The sequence below is a fragment of the Dendropsophus ebraccatus genome, chromosome 10 (genome assembly GCF_027789765.1).
Source record: "Dendropsophus ebraccatus isolate aDenEbr1 chromosome 10, aDenEbr1.pat, whole genome shotgun sequence".
Lineage (NCBI taxonomy): Eukaryota > Metazoa > Chordata > Amphibia > Anura > Hylidae > Dendropsophus > Dendropsophus ebraccatus.
In genome coordinates, this window is record NC_091463.1 from 31,711,709 (window position 1) to 31,731,993 (window position 20,285).

Consider the following 20,285-nt stretch of genomic DNA (forward strand, 5'->3'; position numbering starts at 1 on the left):
GATCTTAACAACTATGATTTTCTCTGAAATGGCAAGAGGCGGGAGCCTGTCATTGCTTTCAGTTCCCTTTAGGGCTACGTTTGTTTTCAGCCATATTTTTGAGATCAAAGTATGGCCGTAATTATGACAGTCATCCAAAAATACAGCAGAAAAACATTGTATGAACATAGCCTAAAAGGTAACTTATGTCATATTTCCAACTAGAAGCATCTCTCCTATATCACACAGAGGTCATAATTTCTATATAAATTGCAACATCAAGACGTTACCTTACCTTTCAAATATTTACTGCACGGCCATTCTTCACAATGATCTGCCTGCAAATTGACTGTACCACTTCTGAGGTGGTACCCTGACCCCCTATATCTGGAGTGTGCATCTGCAGGGAAGAAAAGATCACGTCATCAGCGACTATGACCCGAAAGAGAAGGGTCAGTCCGTGTTTACTGCAGATACAGCTTCTGGTGAGCTAAAGTCATCCTATAGAGTGCAATGAAATCAGATCTCCTGTTAGTTCCTTATGGTGCAATAAGTACAGGGAAATATTAGGGTGTTGTTTATAGAAATAAGATCTGGTTGTTATAGGCAAATGCTTTAATTTTTATTCGCACCATATGGGTATATGCACACGGAGTAATTCTCGCAGAAAACTGTGTGTGGAAGCTGCCACTCCCTCCCACTTGAAGTTCTGCATATCACATAGGCTCCATTAAATGCTCGGGCGGATTCTGTCGTCCGCCCAAAGAAGTGACATGTCAATTCTCTGGCCTTACAGCAGAATCCAAAAATCACTGACAATTCCACCTGTATATTTGGTGGACAAAAGTGTACTACATGTATAAAAAGACACACTATCACTGAAAACAAAGCAGAATCCGCCCGACCACAGAATGGAGTCTATGAAGCCGACAGAGAGGGAAGCGGAAAAGAGTTTTCCACCAAAGTTACTCTGTGTGCATATACCCTAAGGGTATGTTTAAACCGAGTAAAACAGGCGGAATTCTGCCTGCCTCATTGTGTCAATGGGAAGCCTTGTGTGCCTCCGGTGAAAGAATTTACGTGGCAATTCTTTGAGCGGAGGCGCGCAATGCTTCTCATTTACACAATGAGGCAGGTGGGATTCCACCACAGAATTCCACCTGATTTACTCAGTGTGAACCCCACACATGGACATCATAGGGGGCTTGGGGTCCACTATTATCGGCATGTGGAAAGCACATGACTGACATATAGTCCATATGGGTGCTGTAATGGCAGCTGTGGAAGCTAAATGTATTTTTACACAGATGGACAGAAGATGACAACTTGAGAGCTGATATCTCCTGGTGGTAATCCTTAGGGAAACATTCAGCCGCTATTGATACATCTATATGTATTGTGTGTTTATGTAGGTCCATGGTGATGGCTGCAGGATACCAACTATTAGTGATATCCCCAGTACAGGAGGGTCTGGAACCGGTCCAGCTGTGTAAGCACACATCAGACATCTGCTGTACTTACCCGGTGTTCATTCATACTGCCCAGAATAGCTTTACGAATCGAGGCCCCGTAACTGTGCAACCTGCCAAAACAAGAGCGGCTTCATTACACAGCACATGCTGACTATAGGACAGAGTACAGTATAGATTCAGGTGGCAAGAAAGAGAGATGATGGCATGATCAGTGAATAAACGCTCCTACTTTAGATGGTCCAGCATCATGCAGCTGGCCAGCAGCATCGCAGTGGGGTTGGCAATGTTCTTGTTGGCTATACTTTTCCCAGTGTTCCTGGTTGCCTGTAATAGAAGAGATTTAGAGGTATTGGTTATGAAGCATTCTAAGTAATATTCAGATGATGGGTAATAGTAAAGATGGGGTATCTAAGCTGGGATCCTCACTATGTCAGTATCAGGGTGTTGGTGTAACATCTGCAGGTAACTCTTCATTGTAATCAATGGGAGCTAGAGCAATCCAGGCTTAGGCCTTTCCTGAACTCTTACAGACTTTAATGAATGAATCGTTAACTGAAGTCACGTGATCTCTGTTCTTCCAGAGATTAAACGTTTATGGCCTATCCTGTTACATATCCTACTGTATGCCATGAATATTAGTCAGAATGCACCTATAAAATACTAAGAAACCTCTTACCGTTTCAAATACAGCATAGACGTTACCATAGTTCGCTCCAGGTACAAGGCCCGGCCCACCGACAAGTCCAGCGCAGACATTATTAACTATGTTCCCATACAGGTTGGGCATCACCATCACATCAAACTGCTGGGGGTTGGACACAAGCTGCAAAAACAGAAGTACATGAAGACTAAATGGAGGTGAACACTGGATCTGCTGTATCCATAGTTAGATCCATGAATATCTGGAGAGAACTTTTTTCTTCTGTACATTACCACAATGAATTTTGAACAAAACTATTCAGGTTCAGACTTTCAGCTTTAATACAGTAAGATGACCAAAATGACTGCAGAAAAATGTAAGGAACTGAAGCATTTCCTATACACAATCCCTTCCTTTCAGGGGCCTTAAATTGGAAATATGCCATAACTCACTATACTTTCTTCTTTCCATCATTCTGATCTTGGTTCTTCCAGATCTGTGCTGACTTTTTTTTAGATGTTTTTTTTTTAGCAAAGTCCAATCTAGTCTTATTCTTGAGGCTTATGAGTGGCTTGCAGCGTGCAGTGAACCCTCTCTATTTTCTGTCATACAGTCTTTATGGTAAATTTGGATATTAGTCATACACCTAAATCCTGGTGCCTAGCCGGTTGCGTCAGTGCGCCTGCGCAGGATCCGATTCCAAGAACTCTACAACATGACATAGGCAGTGTGCCCTTTATGCTATGGGGCGGGGTGGCCGCTGACAGGCATGTGAGCCGGGGCTGGGCAAAGAGCGTCACTAAACAGGGCGTGGAAGACGGCCAAAGGAGGCGGTACGGACCAGGCCATGTCACTACAGCGGCGCCGGAGCTCAAAAAAATGCCGCATGCGCATTTACATGGAACCCTGTGAAGGCGGGCAGGGGGCGGCACGGGAGGCAGGGAGAGACGACCAGCAACACCACAAAGGCGGCGCTACTCTAGGGCACGAACGCTTCGGCCTCGCCTCTTAGACACGGCAGCCCCGCTACTAAAGTTGGATTTTCTGCCTCATCAAAGCCTAACCTGCTTTATATAACATACCACCAGAAAGGACTTCGCCTAAGCTACAACAAGGTATAGGTAGTTTGGGGGGGTTGCACAGTGGCTACAGAGTCGCTTTACGGATGGCTTGTTTCACCTACATGGAGAGCTCCATTGACCGCACGTTGTCTTCACAGCAAAAACTTACAAATACAAACACCGCACCTCAGATCAAGGAATTGCCCACACCTGACCATGAAGCAGCCCAAGAGTCAATTGTCCAATTACTTTTGGTCCCTTTAAAAAAAGGGTGTGAAGCTGAAACTCCTAAACCCTTCATCCAACTTTAATATGGATACCTTTAAATGAAAGCGGAACGTCTGGACTTTATGTCCATGTTATATAACTATAACTTGAATATGTTTCAGAAAAAAAAGGGGGAAAAAAATGTGGCAGTGTCCAAATATATATATGGACCCAACTGTATGTAGCAAAAGTAAATGAAGAAAACAGCACACATGCATGCCTCTGTTCTTTTCATTAACTTTTACAAGAGAAAAAAAAAAAAAAAAAGGGATCATCCTTCCTCTGCCTAACCACCTAGATGCCATGGTCTACCGCAGCATCTTCTATGGGATCATAGATAGCTGTAATCCTCAGCACAGCAGAGGGATGTTTGCAGCATCTATACAGCAGCACTCTCATTTTGAGGAAGGAACCACTAAAACAAAGTAATGTCCACATTCAGGAAGAGGTTAAACTCTATGGTTCCCACCCAAAATTAATCAACTACTCCATGTTTACCTGCATTGTAGTGTTGTCAACGATCATACTCTCAAAAGTGATATCTGGGTAACCAGAGGCGACCTCCTTGCAGCATTGGAGGAACAGACCATCCCCCAGTTTCCTGTAAATACAATCAGTAAGTCAGAATTTAGCAGAATGCAGCCCTGCCAATCACGAATATGATAACCCACATGATGTTGGCCTTGTGCACGGCCGTGATCTTCTTTCTTCCTTTCTCTCGTGCCAGTTTGAAGGCATATTCTGCAATGCGCAGGGAGTTGACTCGGGTGATGATCTTTAGGCTCTCCACCACCCCAGACACACTCTGCATGGCAGATACAAAAACCAATGTATAAGGATGTGTACAGATGATAAGGCTTCTTGCAACTCTTGTTTTGTCAGGTCAAGGCAAGGGGAGTTAAACAGCGCTTCAAAAGCATGGCCACTTGTGCCCCGCTCTTGTCTCCATTTCAGGTGTGGTTTGCAATTAAAGGGGTTATCCAGCGCTACAAAAACATGGCCACTTTCCCCCTACTGTTGTCTCCAGTTTGGGTGAGGTTTTGAAACTCAGCTCTATTGAAGTAAATCGAGCTTAAGTGCAAACTGCACCTGAACTGGAGACAACAGTAGGGGGAAAAGTGGCCATGTTTTTGTAGCGCTGGATAACCCCTTTAAGCTCCATTTAATTCAATGGAACAAACCCCACCCATAATGGAGTCAAGAGCGGGGCAAAAGTGGCCATGTTTTTGTAGCACTGGATAACCCCTTTAACTGGTTGGACTGGGTTTTGACTGGTCCACTCTGTTTCACCCTTCACTCTCCTGTCCCAATCAATAGCTCACCTCATGCTCCAGGCTGCTGTACTCCCCCTCTGTATTCTCCCGCACTATCAGGATGTCAATGTCTTTATGACGGGTCTGCACACCAGGCAAGCTCTGACAGTGGATAACATTAGCGTAGAGATCTAAGCTGGTTCTGGAAAGTGAAAGACAGATGACTCTGTTATAAACCGTATTAGGCGACATTTCCTGCACCCCAACAAAACATTAAAGGGTACAGAAGACGGGACACCATGGGGGGGGGGTGTCTGCACTGAGACTGGTATAAAGTTATGTCAATTTTAGATAAGGAGTATGACTATTGTGTATTATTGACATACATGCTTTTTTGGAAAGTATAGGAAAGCCATATAGAGTCAAAGGGGGAGAATTATCAAACTGGTGTAAAGTGAAACTGGCTCAGTTGTCCCTAGCAACCAATCAGATTCCACCTTTCATTTTCCAAAGAGTCTGTGAGGAATGAAAGGTGGAATCTGATTGGTTGCTCGGGGCAACTGAGCAAGTTTCACTTTACACCATGTTTGATAAATCTTCCCTTAAATGTCCAAGATTAGAGGCGGTCATCCAAGTTAGTTCTACTCACTTTTTCTGGACATCTAATCCCAACTCATCAGCAATATCCCTGCAGTGCAATTAGTGTGATCCCAGCTCAGCTGTATTAATATGTACTGAGCCACTTAATTGCGACCAGATCATGTGATCACAACTCAGACCAGCAGAAAGTCACATCATCTACTGTGCAGGTAACTTCCTGTGAACTATGGGAATACATCATGTATTAAAGGGGAACTATCAGCAGGTTAGACATATCTAACCTGCTAATAGCCCCCTATAGCGCCCAGGGCACTGAGGAGGAAGGTCTGTGCCTTATGAATAGAGCCCTCTATTGATAATCAATGAAGTAGGCGGGCCTGATGAAGTGGGCGGGCCAGATAACGCAGTGGTGCTCCTAAAAGTGCTCATGAGTCGAAGACTGTGCCGACTAACAGCGCAGGATCGGCGCCAAGTAGGAAGGTAAGACATATAACTTCCTCTTCAGCGTCCCAGGCACTATAGGAGGCTATCAGCAGGTTAGATTTGTCTAACCTGCTGATAGTTCCCCTTTAACCCTCTCCCGCCACCTTAGACATCTCCTCTTCCCACCAAGCTCCAACCACCTTGTTCCTCTGTGTGTCCCTCCATGCTGCTGAAGATATCACTTCCGACAAATCTACGGAAGTAGGAGTGCAGTTATATAGTAGATGAGTCAAGCAATGATTAGCCGATAGAAAGTTGTACAACTTTCTATCTGTATATTCTGTGCATGCCATGTGCAGAATCTCCACTGTAGTCAATGGGATGCAGCTTGGCATTGAGAAACCTTTCATAAGGAAACAGGCTGAAGCTGCATCTCGTAAGATTACATGGAACTCTGTAGTGGAGTTAGGGGACAGAACTTCAGTGATCTCTCGCTTGCTGCACTTAGAGCAAGTCCTTTGAGACAAGACTCTACCCCCAATCGTGGAAAGCTAGATGCATCATGGGAAATGCAGGCTGTATTAGGAGAGCCATACCTGAGGGGAAAAAGGAGTCAAGATGGCAGGCTAACCATAAACATCAATATAAATAGGTATATGCTACACATACAGAACAAACAGAATAAAACACATTATTGTATAATAATCATCTATTTTCGGAACGCTTCTTTAAAGGCTTACTAAGGCCAACATAAAATATCTTTGAAGAGCTAAACTTGTACACCTGTATATGGTAACTTACCGCAGCAGGTTATTCCGAGACCGGTGAGATGGCGGCATATTGTGGTTCGTCTCAATGTTACCTGATGATAAAAAATAATATCACCATTTGGTTTGTATTATTTTAAGGGCTGGTCAAAACTAAACAATTCTATAAAATGGATTAATACCTTTAAGTGCCACCCTGTTCCTTCGGATGGCAGTTATGGCGTTCTGGATGTCTTCCTCATCCATAGCGGTGGAGTTCACATTTACTACCTCGAAATCCACAGGCACACAGGCATGTCTGTAAGAGTATACAGTGTATTACCAGCAGAAGGAAGAGGCACTCACCTGATTACCAGGATGCTGCCTTACCTGAACACCTCCTTAACATGCAGGGCAAGTTCTGGGCCAATGCCATCCCCAGGGATCATAGTCACGGTGTGTCGTCCTCCATACTTTGCAGGTGGTGGCTAGAACCAGATATATAGGCCAGATGTTAGATAGTGGATTGGTGATGGGGGAACGTTCAGCCGACACCATCATTACATATCTCCATAGACATCCACTAGATCTATACTAAAAAAGATTTGTCTCCACTCCAGTCACCTATCCCGATCACAGGTTCCACTACCAATGATTATTGTGATTGGCTACATCCGAGACAGCAGTGTTAGAGAAGGGGAGAAAAACATGCCTGGCAAAGGATTAGGTCAGAAAATCATGTCATGTTACAGAATTATAGGAACACAAAAGAAAAAACACAAGGAAACAAGACACACACACACAAAGCTCACAGACACATACTTACTATCATGTGCTGCTGTTTAAAGACAGAAAAAGGGCACAGTCAGAGACATAGAGAACGGGAACCTGATCACGGAATCCAACAAAACATATTAAGAAACACAGACCCTATGCCAAGGAATTGCTCTACTACTCTATAAATGGCCGACAACTAGACTAACTGCTTAAGGGGATATTCACATGCGGCAGATTAGTCGCAGTGAAAATTAGGTCCTTGTGGTGCCAAGAACATGGACAGCAATTGCCATTCACATGGATACTTGCAATACTATTTGCAACAAGTCTGCTGCATGTGCATTCATCCCAAAGAACGAGGACGTCCATGACCTGACTGGTAAGGTTTCTAGTAAAGGAAATCAAAGGAGGCAGAGCCCATTAGTATTGGTGGAGATCAGACATGTACACTGAGCTTCTCCCTTTCCTCAACATCAGACTATTGCAGAAAGAGATGTGTGGTCAGAGCTCGCAAGTCACCAATATTCATAATGGAGAACAAACTATACGACAAGATAGAAAGAAGAAATGTAGACTATATTGAGTTCTGCATTGTATAATTTGCTGACAGATCCAGTTTTACACCTTACCAAGCACAGAAGAGGATATTCAGACACACAGGGTTATGAACATAAGAAACAAGTTATGGGGGTTATCCCCCTCTATTCACAAGATAGGTGATAACTAGCTGACTAGTAGGGGATCCCAAGAAGGGAGGACTGTGAAAGACCCGACAATGTGCATGCTTGTCTGCTGCACCACTTATCTCAGCTGTGAACTTGGCTATGTTTCTAAATTTCATAAACAGAGAATGGGGGGGGGGGGGGGGGGGGGGGGAATGGCTGAGGATAATGGACCTCCGTTGTCATGACTTTAGATGGACCAAATCAACCCCCCACTGATCTGCTAGTTATCCCATATACTATGCTCAGGGGATAGAATATAATCTGGGAATAACCCCCCTGCAGATCATCAGTGGCTGCTGGGAGTTGTAGTTCTGCTACAGCCTCTCAGGTTACAGACCACTGCAACAGATGGTAATACAGTTAATAGACCTCTTTGCTGATACTCATCAGAGACTAGTGCAATGGGTCAAAGATCAACAACAACTCGAATGTTCGGCAAGTTCACTTATCAAGTTCTTTTATTTATTGGTCTCCCCTCCCATCAAGAGAATAATTCTATACACAATGAAGTCTACAGGACTGTCCTGATAGATGCAGGTCCTATCTTTCCATCCAGGAAGAAGGGTCTTCCATACTGTCACTAACCTGGACTCTAGATTTGTATTCCAATCAGAAAAACCCAGCAGAGATCAGAAGACAATGTCATACACTTTATATATAGTTGTCTGCTAAACACTTATTCCCCCCATACACTTGTATCCTCAGCTCAGCTGGGTGTGCATGTGTTCTCAATAGGAAAAGGAGATCAAGCAGCTGCATCTTATAGGACACTGGACTGATCTTGTTTTGTGTCTATACCAAATAATACGTCATCCAGCCCCAATAGCCATGGAAGTTCTTTGACCCTTTAAGGTGGTGTCACTTACCGATGAATAGTCCCTGTGCTGCGTCCATGCTGCAGGCAAAACCTAAAAGAAGAGAACAAAGAAAGAACGAGACATTATGATCTATGCGGGGAATATGGGATACAGCCAGATGATATAATTACTGGGGCATATATACGCAGGGGGAGATAGAGATATATACAAGGAGGAGGTGGTGTCAGCAGAGCACATGGTGGGGGGACATCTGTCCATCAGGATCCTCTATGCTGCATCACAATAGGCTCAAACCTGGAAACAATGTGGAAGCTATATACAACCACACATCGTCCAGGCCATGGAAATCCAAGATGGACTACTACAACCCATGCCTCCCTCCAAAGGTGTGAACCCCTCCAAGTACGGTGAAACAAGGCAGCTGATGCTCAGGGCATGATGGGAGTTGTAGTTTAGCAATAGCTGAACAGCTGCAGGCTGGGAACTCTGTATTATGAGGTGGAGTGCCCCTTTAAAGAATTAATAGCTATTTAAGAACTACATTTCCCAGCATGCCCTTGTGAACTCCATGGCTGTGACATTGAAGACACATGAATACACAATAGTCTCCTCCATATAGAAAGCAATGATGAGGTGTAAGTTATAATAAACTCGGGCACTACCTGCTGCCTGATGCCAGCCTTCACAGGGAGAGGAGACAGGAGGATCCTGGAAGCTGCAGACACCGTGCGAGCTGCCATGTTGGAGGCGTGAAGAGCGCAGCCTGACAGGTAATCGATTTGCGCATGCCCAAACACCTACTCCATCAAAAGCCTCCCTGACAGTACTACGCATGCGCTAATAGTCTTCCGCCGTCTACTAGGCATGCGCTGATCCTGACGTGTATAAAACTTTGGGTTGTAGTTACACCCCGCCCCTTTTGCCTGCACAGGAAGTGGCTGGTCGACATATTTTTTATTGGAATGAATGCGGTTTACCTAAACAAACTCTAAATGTACATGAAATTTCAACATTTTAATTGCGTCTTATCTCTGGATTACGCTTTCTAAGGCTATGCTTCTGCAAAACTTTCAAAATAGGGTTCCAAAATTTATCTGGTGAATGCGATGCCCATAGTAAAAATGGCGCCTTGTGAAGCTTGTATCCCAGCATGCATTGCGTTTCAAGCTGAGGTGGCCCAATCTGACTCCTCCTTCTTCTTTGAAAGGTTTCCTGCGGCGGAGCTGTGTCGTGTCTCAGTTGGTATCATGGCAGGTGCGGTACGTGTGTTGGCGGCCCTGCTGCTGGCGGTGGTGGCTAGTAAAGGTGAGTGGCATCCTATATAATTGCTGGTCTGTACCATATATGGGGGGGACACCCAGTTATGGGCGATACCAATGACTTGCTGAGCTAGAGGTAAGAGTGGCTCACTGGTAACTGTTCTGACTGCGAGTGTTATGGTCGTGAGTTCGAATCCCACCTCAGTATCTGGCAGCATGGTGATTTATGGTGGGATGTGATCAGTGATCTCCCCATAGTGTACCCCATGCCAGAGAGACTTGCTGCTCCGAACCATTGGCAGGTTTACCCACAGTGTGCCTGACCACTGAAGTGAGCCGTACAGATTATTATTTATTGATAAACTGTGTTGTGATTTTACATATGTGAATGTTTAATACTACTGATCTGTCTCATTGAATGACTGCTTCCATTATAATCCCTGATCCTGGCTCCTGCCCGCTGCCCTCCCGTCACTGCTCTTCTAGGTAGGAAGCTGCAGGTCATGTGAATTCTCCATCCTGACGCTACTTGATGAGCGACATGGGCGTCCATTGTGGTCCTTATTCTCTGTAATACCCCCGGTCACCACATGGGCGTCCATTGTGGTCCTTATTCTCTGTAATACCCCCGGTCACCATTCTGATCATTGGGGGCCATTGAAATCAATGTAACAATGTAGGGGTTCCCTGCAGCTATTCATGAAGGAACATGGGGTACCAGGACTCCTTGTAACCACTTGACATTACAGTTGTTTTTCTCTTTCAGCTGAGACCTGCACAGAACCAGTCATCGTACCGTCCTACTACACCACCTCAGACGCCGTCATCTCCTCTGAAGTGGTTTTCATTGTAGAGATTTCCCTGACGTGCACAAATGGCGCACAGGTAACTATATAGCAGGTCCTGCTCTTACTAGCATGGCAATGGATTTATGGTGGGTTCCTGATGGTGACCTTCCCATAGTGTACCCCATGCTAGAGGAAAGTACTGCTCCGAACCATTGGCTGGCCTGTCCCCATAGGCTGTGACCACTGATGTGAGCAGGACAGATATATACAGACATGTTTTCAATTTGTTAGTATGAAATTTAGCTCACTAGAACAGGCATGTCAAACTCTGGCCCACAGAGCCGTAATTTTTAACCTGCTAAGGATTTCCTACAGCTGGCCCTCCGATGTTTTCCATTGGCCCACCAGCATAAGCAGTGTTCATTGTGCACAGTGTCAGGAGACTTGAAGGTTACAGTCGCACGTCCGTAGAGCTGTCCGCAATTGCACAGAGCCATTCATAGGTGACAGGTGATCCATGGTGCAACTGTGGTCTGTACTAGGGCTCATCAGTGTTTTTTGTGACATGGATCACAGCCCTAGCACAGACCTATAACACTTGCGCATCTGTGTATGGGGTCATAGAAATGGGTCCGTAATTGCAGACAGAAAATATGGACACGTGAATGTACCCTGACAGGGCTGAGAACGCTGCCTCCCGCTCTGACACAGATGGGAGCACTTCCTTCTCCCTGTTGCTGGTAAACTTTGCCTTTCTTAAGCTTTCCTACACCCTGCCCCCCTACCTTCCTGTCCTTGTCATAGCATAGCAGTTTAACTTATCATTGGTGCACAGCACCAGGACGCATGCCGCTCTGACAGTGCCAGGAATGGCGCACACATGCTTCAATAATTATCAAGATTGGCCCACTGTGTATTTGAGTCCGACACCCCTGCTCTAGAAGGAAGACCTCTCTAAAGCGCCTCCTATTGGTGGTTCCCTTACTTTAGGTGGGCAATATTACTTTGTTGGTTATCCATAGTCCTAGATCAAGGCTCCTTTTATAGGTTGGACATTGAACTAATCAAGTTCTAGGTGTATTCTATGTACCTATTAGCCTGATACCCCCCCCCCCCCCAAACATTGCTCTAAATGTGAAATTACAATATACAACACAGTCCTTCGGCAATTGATATTCATATGGTTGCATAAAGACTAGGTATGAGTAAATTTACTGTGTAAGCAAAGTGCTTTGCTACACTCTTCATTCAACTTGTCAGCCGGCTGTCTTGGACTTCTGCTCTGGGTGCCTGGGAAAGCTGGATGCAGTCCTGGGAAAAGTTTCCCTAAGAAAAACCCTTAGCATTTATTCAAGCATTACGGACATCTATTAAAATCATATGGCCACCTTAGGCTGGGTGACCCAGAGATATACTGGTGTTACAGCTATAGCAGATGACTGTGTAAATGTTCTGATCTGCTTGTCTCCCTCCATGCAGAACGTTGCACTTTATGCTGATGTGAATGGAAAACAGTTCCCAGTTACAAGAGGCCAGGACATTGGGAGATATCAGGTAGGAATATTACAGCACCTGCATACACTTGACTAAACAATCTTACCTTGTCTAAATTCTGCTGTTTGGTGATCGCCCACCCCTATATTATATGTGGCAGCATCTTCCAGTGCTTCAGTATACAAGTAAGTAAATGAGCCGGACAGAAAAATAATATGGTACTCTAGGTCAGCGTTGTCCTCAGAGAGAGGTGTCAGATATAACTGTGCTGATTTTGTTGAATAAATTACTTTAATTCAAGTTCTTGACACCTCTCTATGTGGACAGCGCTCACCTAGAGCACCATATTATTTTTCTGTCCCGCTCATTTATTTATTGTCCCCACGGGCCCCATTAGGGAGTATCCGTGTTTGGTACAGTCCGCTGGGCAGTCCCTTGAGTGAGTAGACCCACATCCAGTGGACTCACACGATATAGACTTTGGACTCGCACTTGTACCCAGGGAGGGGTGATATGCACAAAGCCCAAGTGGCTTTCCAGTCAGCACCTTTTCACCATCCTTACATTTATGGTCCATTGAGATATCCCACGAGGTGCCTGTGCCCTTTTTCTTTTTGTTTTTTTTTTTCCCTTTGACTCAGTATACAAGTAGGAACTCTTGTGCAGATTAAATGGTCTTCTATAAGCAGGATCCTGGCCATAGGCTTGTTCCCTGCAGAACATCTTCCACACACAAACAGCAGGGCTAGGGATAGCTGCTTGGCTGCCCCCATGTCCCATATTGGATTTGGGCACATGCCTTTCATTAAATCCAGTTGAAATCTTTACCAGATCTGGCGATGGTGTAGATTTTAGCCATGATTTATGCTTGCCGTGACCGCCTTCTCACCCACCCATGTGGCGAGCAGAGCTTACACCGAAAAAAATTGCAAGGGATCCTGACAGAAAAATCTGCAAAGATGTGCAACTTTTTTCAAGCGTATGCTGGGCGTGGTGCCGATGTGCATGCGCGCACACACACGCACGGATAGGCCAATAATGTATGTTGAAGTCTTTTAGATGTCACTAGTTACTAGGGGTACAGTACCAAGCAGCCGTGACTTTCCATTGGCAAATAGCATTTTCTCAAAAACCAGTCTCTCAGGTTACTGGGCTATTCAGTGGAAACCTGGCTGGTCTCTCTGGTCTGTTAGGGGTTAACAGAGCAAACACTTATCAATTTTTGTACATGTGGTGGTTTAAAGAGGTTATCTGGTAAGCAAGTACAATACTTCCTCCCTCTGGCCGTCTCAGATTATAAGTACAGAGAGGAGTGTGGGTAGGGGCATGTTGTGGACAGTGTTCAATGTTACCATTGTCACGGCTTTTTGATATTGCGGGCATGGTGTCACCTGCAAACAGTGCTGAAAATATGCACCCACCGCCCTCTTGTCTCTCGAAGTTAAAGGAGAAGTCCGTCAAATCATGATTTTTAAGGAGGCATGGGAAAACCTAATAAACAAGCACTACTTGCTTCCACAGCGCCAAACTCATTTGGGGAGGGGCTGGTATGGAAATGCCCAACCTGGCTAATGGATTACTAGCTCAGCCAATCGGTGACTGGAGTGGTGTCCAGTCACTGGCTGAGCGGGCAATCCATCAGCTGAATCGTGACATCCCTTCAGAAGAAGATAATGTCCTCCTTCTTTGCCTCTTGGAAAACTATGATTTTCATTTGACTTCTCGTTTAATATCAAAGATGGCCAGAAGGGGGAGCTGTGGCACTGAAGAGCAGAACAGGTAGGACCTTCTGCTCTTTGGATAACAGTATCATGTACATTAACCCACTTGTATGATCCTGGTTCTGGTTTAAAGTTCACTGTGGTGTTTTGGAGTTAGTTTATATTTCCTGTGAGCTGCATTGGTCCTTAGCCCCCCAACTGCACTGGTCAATTGGTATATGATACTGATGTTAGATTCAATGATCCTAGTACACCTCTGAGATTATCAGGTGGGTGATAATCCACAGCCCCTGCCGTGACATTATTTATTATCAGAGCTGACCTGGGTCTAAGGATCACCCATCAATCACATTATCACTGGGTCCAGAGATATTACCAACTCCATGGAGCTCACTAAAGCCCCTATTACACGGAGCGACTGGAGGAGCAAACGTTTGCCCCTCATTCCCCGCTCCCTGCAGCCGCTATTACACGTGTCTGAAGCGAGGCGGTGAGTCCGGGGGGGGGGCAGCCCAGGTGATCGCTAGATCGTCCAGACAGCCCATAGAGGATAGTGGTGGTCTGCTGCCACCGCTCCTGTTCCAGGGGGGGCGACGGCAGCAGATCGCTGCTATATTAGTCGTTTGTCTTTCAACATGTTGAAAGACAAACGACTGCAATGATCAGCCGACATCTTTCATGTCGGCTGATCGTTGCCTTCTATTACATGGGATGATTATCGGCCAATAATCGTTCCGTGTAATAGGGCCTTAAGTTACACACTGGCTTTATCTTCCCATCAGGGTCCCCAGTTGTGTCCGATGGATGGTTACCCAACCTGCTCCTACTTAAAGCTTACCTGCCAGTACAAACCCCAACGGATTATAAAAACTTTTAATATGTCTAACATATAAAATGTTTTTGTTTTAATTACTGGACCTGTGCCACCAGCTGGATCACCCTCCGGTGTCGGTAGGTCCCCTGGGTGTGTGCTGCTCTACCGCCTCTCCTCCCGCCTGCTCGCCAGTACTGGAGTCTAAAGTGAGCCATGGCACCCTCCCACTGCGGTAACCGGGCTGCTTTATGGTATGGGGCTGCCCCAGATGGCTCCGCTTCTCTCTTTCTCCTCATGCCGGAGCTGTCATCCTGTTTGCACCCACACAGCCCCCACCTCCAGGAGTTACAGCGTGGTGGTCTCTCCTGTCTTATTGCAGTGTATTTACTGGAGGTGCGGGCAGTGTGGTGGCTACTGTGGCTCACTCTAGACTCCAGTCCTGAGAAAGCAGAGCAGCAGACACTCAGGGGACCGACCAACACTGAGGGGGAATACGGCTGACGACACAGTGCAGGTGGGACAGGTCCCCAGAAATCAGGATGTAAGGCAAGCTGCTGTGATGGCGCACACCACAGCAACCGCTGCCGCACAGCCCGCACCTCATGGACTTATACAGTGTCTTGACGTCACCATTTTAGCAAGAAAGTGAAGCCTTGATGCAGTAGTAAGTGCAGGGAAGAAGCACTGTGTGCATTTCCCGTCATAAGTGTATATTGGGGATTTGTTTAACTTTTATGTTGGAATAGCATACTTTAATTTAGCTTTAGGCTGGACTTCTCTTACAATGATTGATCTCTGGTGTATATCACTAGAGTGGATTTACACTCATTGCCTGAACTCTGTGCATAGCAGAAATCTTCTTTATCTCAATAGCTTTCTGATGACTTTCCCGCTAGGTCTCCTGGAGTTTGGAGCACAAGAATGCTCACTCCGGCACCTATGAAGTGAAGTTCTTTGATGAAGAATCTTACAGTCTCCTGAGAAAGGTCAGCAGGGGGCAGTGTTCTGGCTTCTTTCTAATAATCATGTCTTCAGTGTACTCATCAATAGTGTTTGTTCTTTAGGCCCAGAGGAACAATGAAGACGTCTCTGCCATCAAGCCTCTCTTCACCGTCAATGTTGATCACAGGGTAAGGCACATTGATCCATGCGTTTTCTTTATGATCAACAACTTTAAAGCAAACTTAAATGTCAGCTTAAGAAAGGTTCTCTGCATATCAGTATTGCGCGTATGTAAATGTTTTTGGGGCCTGTGAACACTAGAGATGGGAGATAAAGTACTTATTGTGGGGAGCAGGAATTTTTCCTGTTTTTTTCTGTAGCCTTATATTGAAGTGTTTTTTTATTTTTTTTTTTTTAATCTCTATAGGCCCAATAGAATTAAAGGATTTGTTCTCTTTAAAGATTTTTTTTTTTTTCCTGGAGTCATATTATGGCCTGAGCCAAAAGGTTGGCACCTGACTTCATCAGGATCAGATGTAAATGAATTTTGATATTTTTGAAGCTTAGTAATGTGTGTTTTTGCTTTCAGGGTGCATGGAATGGTCCTTGGGTATCTACAGAAGTACTGGCTGCATTGATTGGCATTTTAGTATATTACACAGCCTACACCGCAAAGAGCAATATCCAAGCATAAGAACAAGCAAAGATAAGGGAGAATGACTGGTCCTGGTGTATAAAGTTGTCATGTTTTGTCATTAATAGGAATAAAACTTTTCTACACAATCTTCTGTCTCTGATCTCTGTTGAGGGGGCGCCCATTGAAGGCGATTCATCATTGTGCTCACCTTCTAAGATCTGGATTTGGGGGCATAAACTACAGCTATTATATTCATTTCTCCATCTTCTGATATGAAGTGTACAAGTCTTGTGTGCCCTTAAAGACTGTCTGATATTAACTCAGGAAACCTCTTTAATAGTATACTATCATATAGAGATGTCTGTGTGACTGCTCAGCAGGTGATGTCACCAAAGACCAGAAGTAACTGAATCAAGTTTTTATTAACTGGTCACTGTTACAAGCAGCTTCCCTCCATGTGATGGCAAGTGTTTCCGAATATATTTTTAAATTGTTTTATTAACAAGTCTGTATGTGCTATGTGTAAGCCAGTCTGCCTATGGAACATGATCCACACTGTTCCTCAAAGGTAAATCAAGCCTTCCTCATCTCTTTACACCCATAACATTCTGGGCAGCTGTCCATTATGTGAATCAGCAGTCGTCCAAGTCAGCAACGCTGGGACGTATAGGATGCTAAATTTGGATTCTTATTTGGCAGCTTCTTATTCACAGAATTGTTTAAAAAATTTTAGCCATTTTTCGTCAAAATTTATATTAATCATCTCTTTAAATAATGTGTCCCTAAGAAAATACTGTTGAAAGCAGCCCAAAGTACCCAGTGGTTGGCATAAAAAGGGGCATCATATCAAGAGTACAAAAATGTGATTTGAGCCACTGATCTCACACGGATAGTACACACAGAGAGGGATGCCCCCACACACCCCGAACAGGTCATCCTGACCTAAAATAGTTCTGAGTGTCGAAACTGGCATCAAGGTGGGCAGATGGGCACTTTGTCCTAATTTGAATAAGTTACTGGTGTATTTAAAGAATTAACCAAAATCCCCACCTATTCATATCAGGAAGAATCTGCTTACTTTGTAAATTTTTACACCAAGAACCACTTTGGGCCAGGTTAGACGACTCTGGGTGTGATGGGAGGCATCCCTCACTGTGAGACATCAGTGGCCCAAAGTCGATGTTGTGTGTTCGCTTTGATGCCCATTTTTGGGCCAACCACTGGGTAAATTGAAATTTTCTGTATGAAAATTATTTAAAAGTGAAAAACATCCTATGACTAAGAAACCAACTTCAGCATCAAGGGACATATCTGGTTACATACTGGTCACGTGGGGACACATCAAGCTCCATGGGACATATCTGGCAGCAAGAGGCATATCCAGCTGCAGGACACACATCCGGCTTAAATAGACACATCTGTCTCCAGGATGTATACCTGGCTGCGGGGGGTATACCTAACAAAAAACGGGCACATCTAGCGACAGGCAGCATATGTGGCTGCACACACGGTGTGTATATGACTGAAGGGAACATATCTGGCTCCAGGGGGCATACCTAGCTGAAAGGGGCATATCTGACTGCAGGAGGCATATGTGACTGTAGGGGTATACCTAGCTGTAGGTGCTATATCTGAATGCAGTGGGCATACTTGGTTGTATGAGTTATACCTGACTGCAGGGGGCATATCTGGCCACAGGAAGCATTGCATCTAGCTACAGAGTGGGTATTAAAAATGGCCACAGGGGGCGTTATATTTGCGGAAGGGGACATTATTACTGACCAAGAGGGGCAGGGGAGCATTATTATTTGACATTCCCCAAACATTATTACCTCATCCTACAGATCAGTCACATTGGTATGAGAGAATCATATTTTTAAATCAACAGCTTACAGAGACTTTATACAGAGCCTATGGCAGCACTGTCATCTTGTCCTAATTATGGTAACTTTTATAATTGATCATCTTTGCGGGTACTCACCTAGGGCGTCTCATTATATGGGGGTAATTGTCTTCAAAAAGGTTGGGAAATGCTGGTCTTTATTACAGAGGAGCAAAGTGAGGACGGGTTCTGCTGAGTCCATTATACCCTATGGAGGGTGGAGGGGGGAGGGGCCGAGAGGGATAAGTTAGCACAAAGAGTAGAGATCCAGCCCGTGCTTTTTGGATACTGTGTGGCCACATGAAACACTGGATTCACAGATCAGACTGCTCATTGCTGGTCTGGGAACATGGTCAGAGAAGATTGCGGGATGTTGCTGGATTCTAGACACGGCTGTTTCTCTCCTCTGCCCCTCCCCCTTCCATAGACTATAATGGACACAGCAAACCTGAAATCTAACTACATCACTAGTGGGTACAAAATGGCGGACTCTAGCTATTCTGTATTCACCCACCTCAATCCGCTGGTAACAGTGTATAGCTGCCTTCCATGTCATGTCTGGGGGTGCATTCTGATGCTGCTATTTTCTTTTAAACCTTTTAATCCTCCCCAATAATGTCAAAGGGGCAGGGCTCAGAGGATCCATGGCCTAAGCCTGCATCACCTCTCCTGTGTTCCTTCATGCCTCCCTATTTTTCAGTGACTCCCCTTGGGTGGCGCAGGTGCAATGGCATGGTATCTTACAGCAAAGAGCCAAGCCGCGTTATTACACCTGTGACCCTTCGGCTCATATCGCTGATGGTGGTATAATGTGCCTCTGCCTCACAATCCATAGATACAAGGGGCACTTGGTGCCCACACAGCAAAATTTGCCATGCTGAACGCTCCACAGCTGTGCACGTCATGCCCCCCATGTGCCACCTGAGTGGTATAGGCGGCATATGCTGATTCGTGACGGCAGAAGAAGATAATCCTGCCAGGGACATGAAGGGGGACTGGAGAGGCGCTGCAGGCCTAGGCAAATATTATTTATTATATATATTATATTATTATATTATTTTTGTTATTATTAGGGCAAGGACGCTCTAGGCCCTGCCCCATTGTCACTATGCCGCCGGGATTAAGAGACTGCGCTTGTATACAGATTCGCTTTAAGGGTGCCTTCACACGTACCGTATCGCTGCTTATTTCTCGCACAAAACTCGCATGAAAGTAGCTGCGTTTTTTGTGGTGTTGAACTCGCCTGTAAAAATCATATGAAAATCCAAACAAGCATGTAAAAATCGCACCAAACACGCAGTGAGAATACACATACATTGGCTTGATAGCAATCAGTATCACTGTGGATTTATGTGCGAGAAACTTGCAGCGATGAATACACAGCAATACGGTACGTGGGAAGAAACCCTTAGACCTAAATGTTGTAAAATGGCTGGAAAACAATTGCATAGCTGCAATCATTTATTGTTTGTGTGGCCTGTGAGGCGTGGATTATTGTAGGGGTGTTTTTGGTGTGTGTGTGTGGGGGAACTTATCACAAGGTGGATCTTTCACATATACTGTCCTCATTGTAAGGAGTTTAGTTAGGAGGATACAGAGGGAGGTGATGTGTACAGCACAGAAGACCACTGGAACCCACACCAGTCCTGCAAAATGTAGTCCCCGGAATGGTATCCCAGTATATTACAGATCCCAGTTTAAGACCGCCAGTGTATTATTCACACCATTATAAAGCCCCCAGCATATTATAGACATCAGTATCAGACCCTCAGCATATTATAGACACGAGTATTACACTTTCAGCATATTATAGACCCCAGTATCAGGCCCCGGTATATTATAAACTCCAGTATCAGAACCCCAGCATATTATAAACCCCAGTATTACACCTCCAGCATATTATAGACCCCAGTATCAGGCCCCTAGCATATTAGCCCACTTTTAGACCTCAGCAAATTGTAGACCCCAGTATTAAACCCCCAGCAGT

General features: G+C 45.0%; 2 protein-coding genes and 1 non-coding gene across 4 annotated transcripts; 2 read left to right on the forward strand and 1 right to left on the reverse strand.

Annotated features, from left to right (window-relative positions):
- Nucleotides 1-254: 254 nt before the first annotated feature.
- Nucleotides 255-9,540, reverse strand: IDH3G (isocitrate dehydrogenase (NAD(+)) 3 non-catalytic subunit gamma). Of its 2 annotated transcripts, XM_069943381.1 has the most exons (12): nucleotides 9,424-9,540; nucleotides 8,810-8,851; nucleotides 6,832-6,929; nucleotides 6,645-6,760; nucleotides 6,497-6,557; nucleotides 4,742-4,874; nucleotides 4,091-4,224; nucleotides 3,918-4,020; nucleotides 2,128-2,274; nucleotides 1,681-1,775; nucleotides 1,501-1,561; nucleotides 255-379 (listed from the first exon to the last, which is right to left on the reverse strand). In XM_069943381.1, the coding sequence occupies exons 1-12, from the start codon at nucleotides 9,499-9,501 to the stop codon at nucleotides 278-280; spliced, it is 1,170 nt and encodes a 389-aa protein (XP_069799482.1). In that variant the 5' UTR covers nucleotides 9,502-9,540; the 3' UTR covers nucleotides 255-277. The 2 variants fall into 2 exon arrangements, with proteins under 2 accessions (XP_069799482.1, XP_069799483.1); XM_069943382.1 differs by lacking the exons at nucleotides 8,810-8,851; nucleotides 9,424-9,540 and adding an exon at nucleotides 7,268-7,344.
- Nucleotides 9,541-9,867: 327 nt separating this feature from the next.
- On the forward strand, nucleotides 9,868-16,562 carry SSR4 (signal sequence receptor subunit 4). Its single transcript, XM_069943383.1, has 6 exons — nucleotides 9,868-10,066; nucleotides 10,787-10,905; nucleotides 12,288-12,362; nucleotides 15,734-15,823; nucleotides 15,902-15,967; nucleotides 16,369-16,562. The coding sequence occupies exons 1-6, from the start codon at nucleotides 9,868-9,870 to the stop codon at nucleotides 16,471-16,473; spliced, it is 654 nt and encodes a 217-aa protein (XP_069799484.1). The 3' UTR covers nucleotides 16,474-16,562.
- LOC138766719 (small nucleolar RNA SNORA42/SNORA80 family) lies at nucleotides 10,936-11,071 on the forward strand. Its single transcript, XR_011358758.1, has one exon. It is a non-coding gene; the product is annotated as a small nucleolar RNA SNORA42/SNORA80 family (small nucleolar RNA).
- Nucleotides 16,563-20,285: the final 3,723 nt, after the last annotated feature.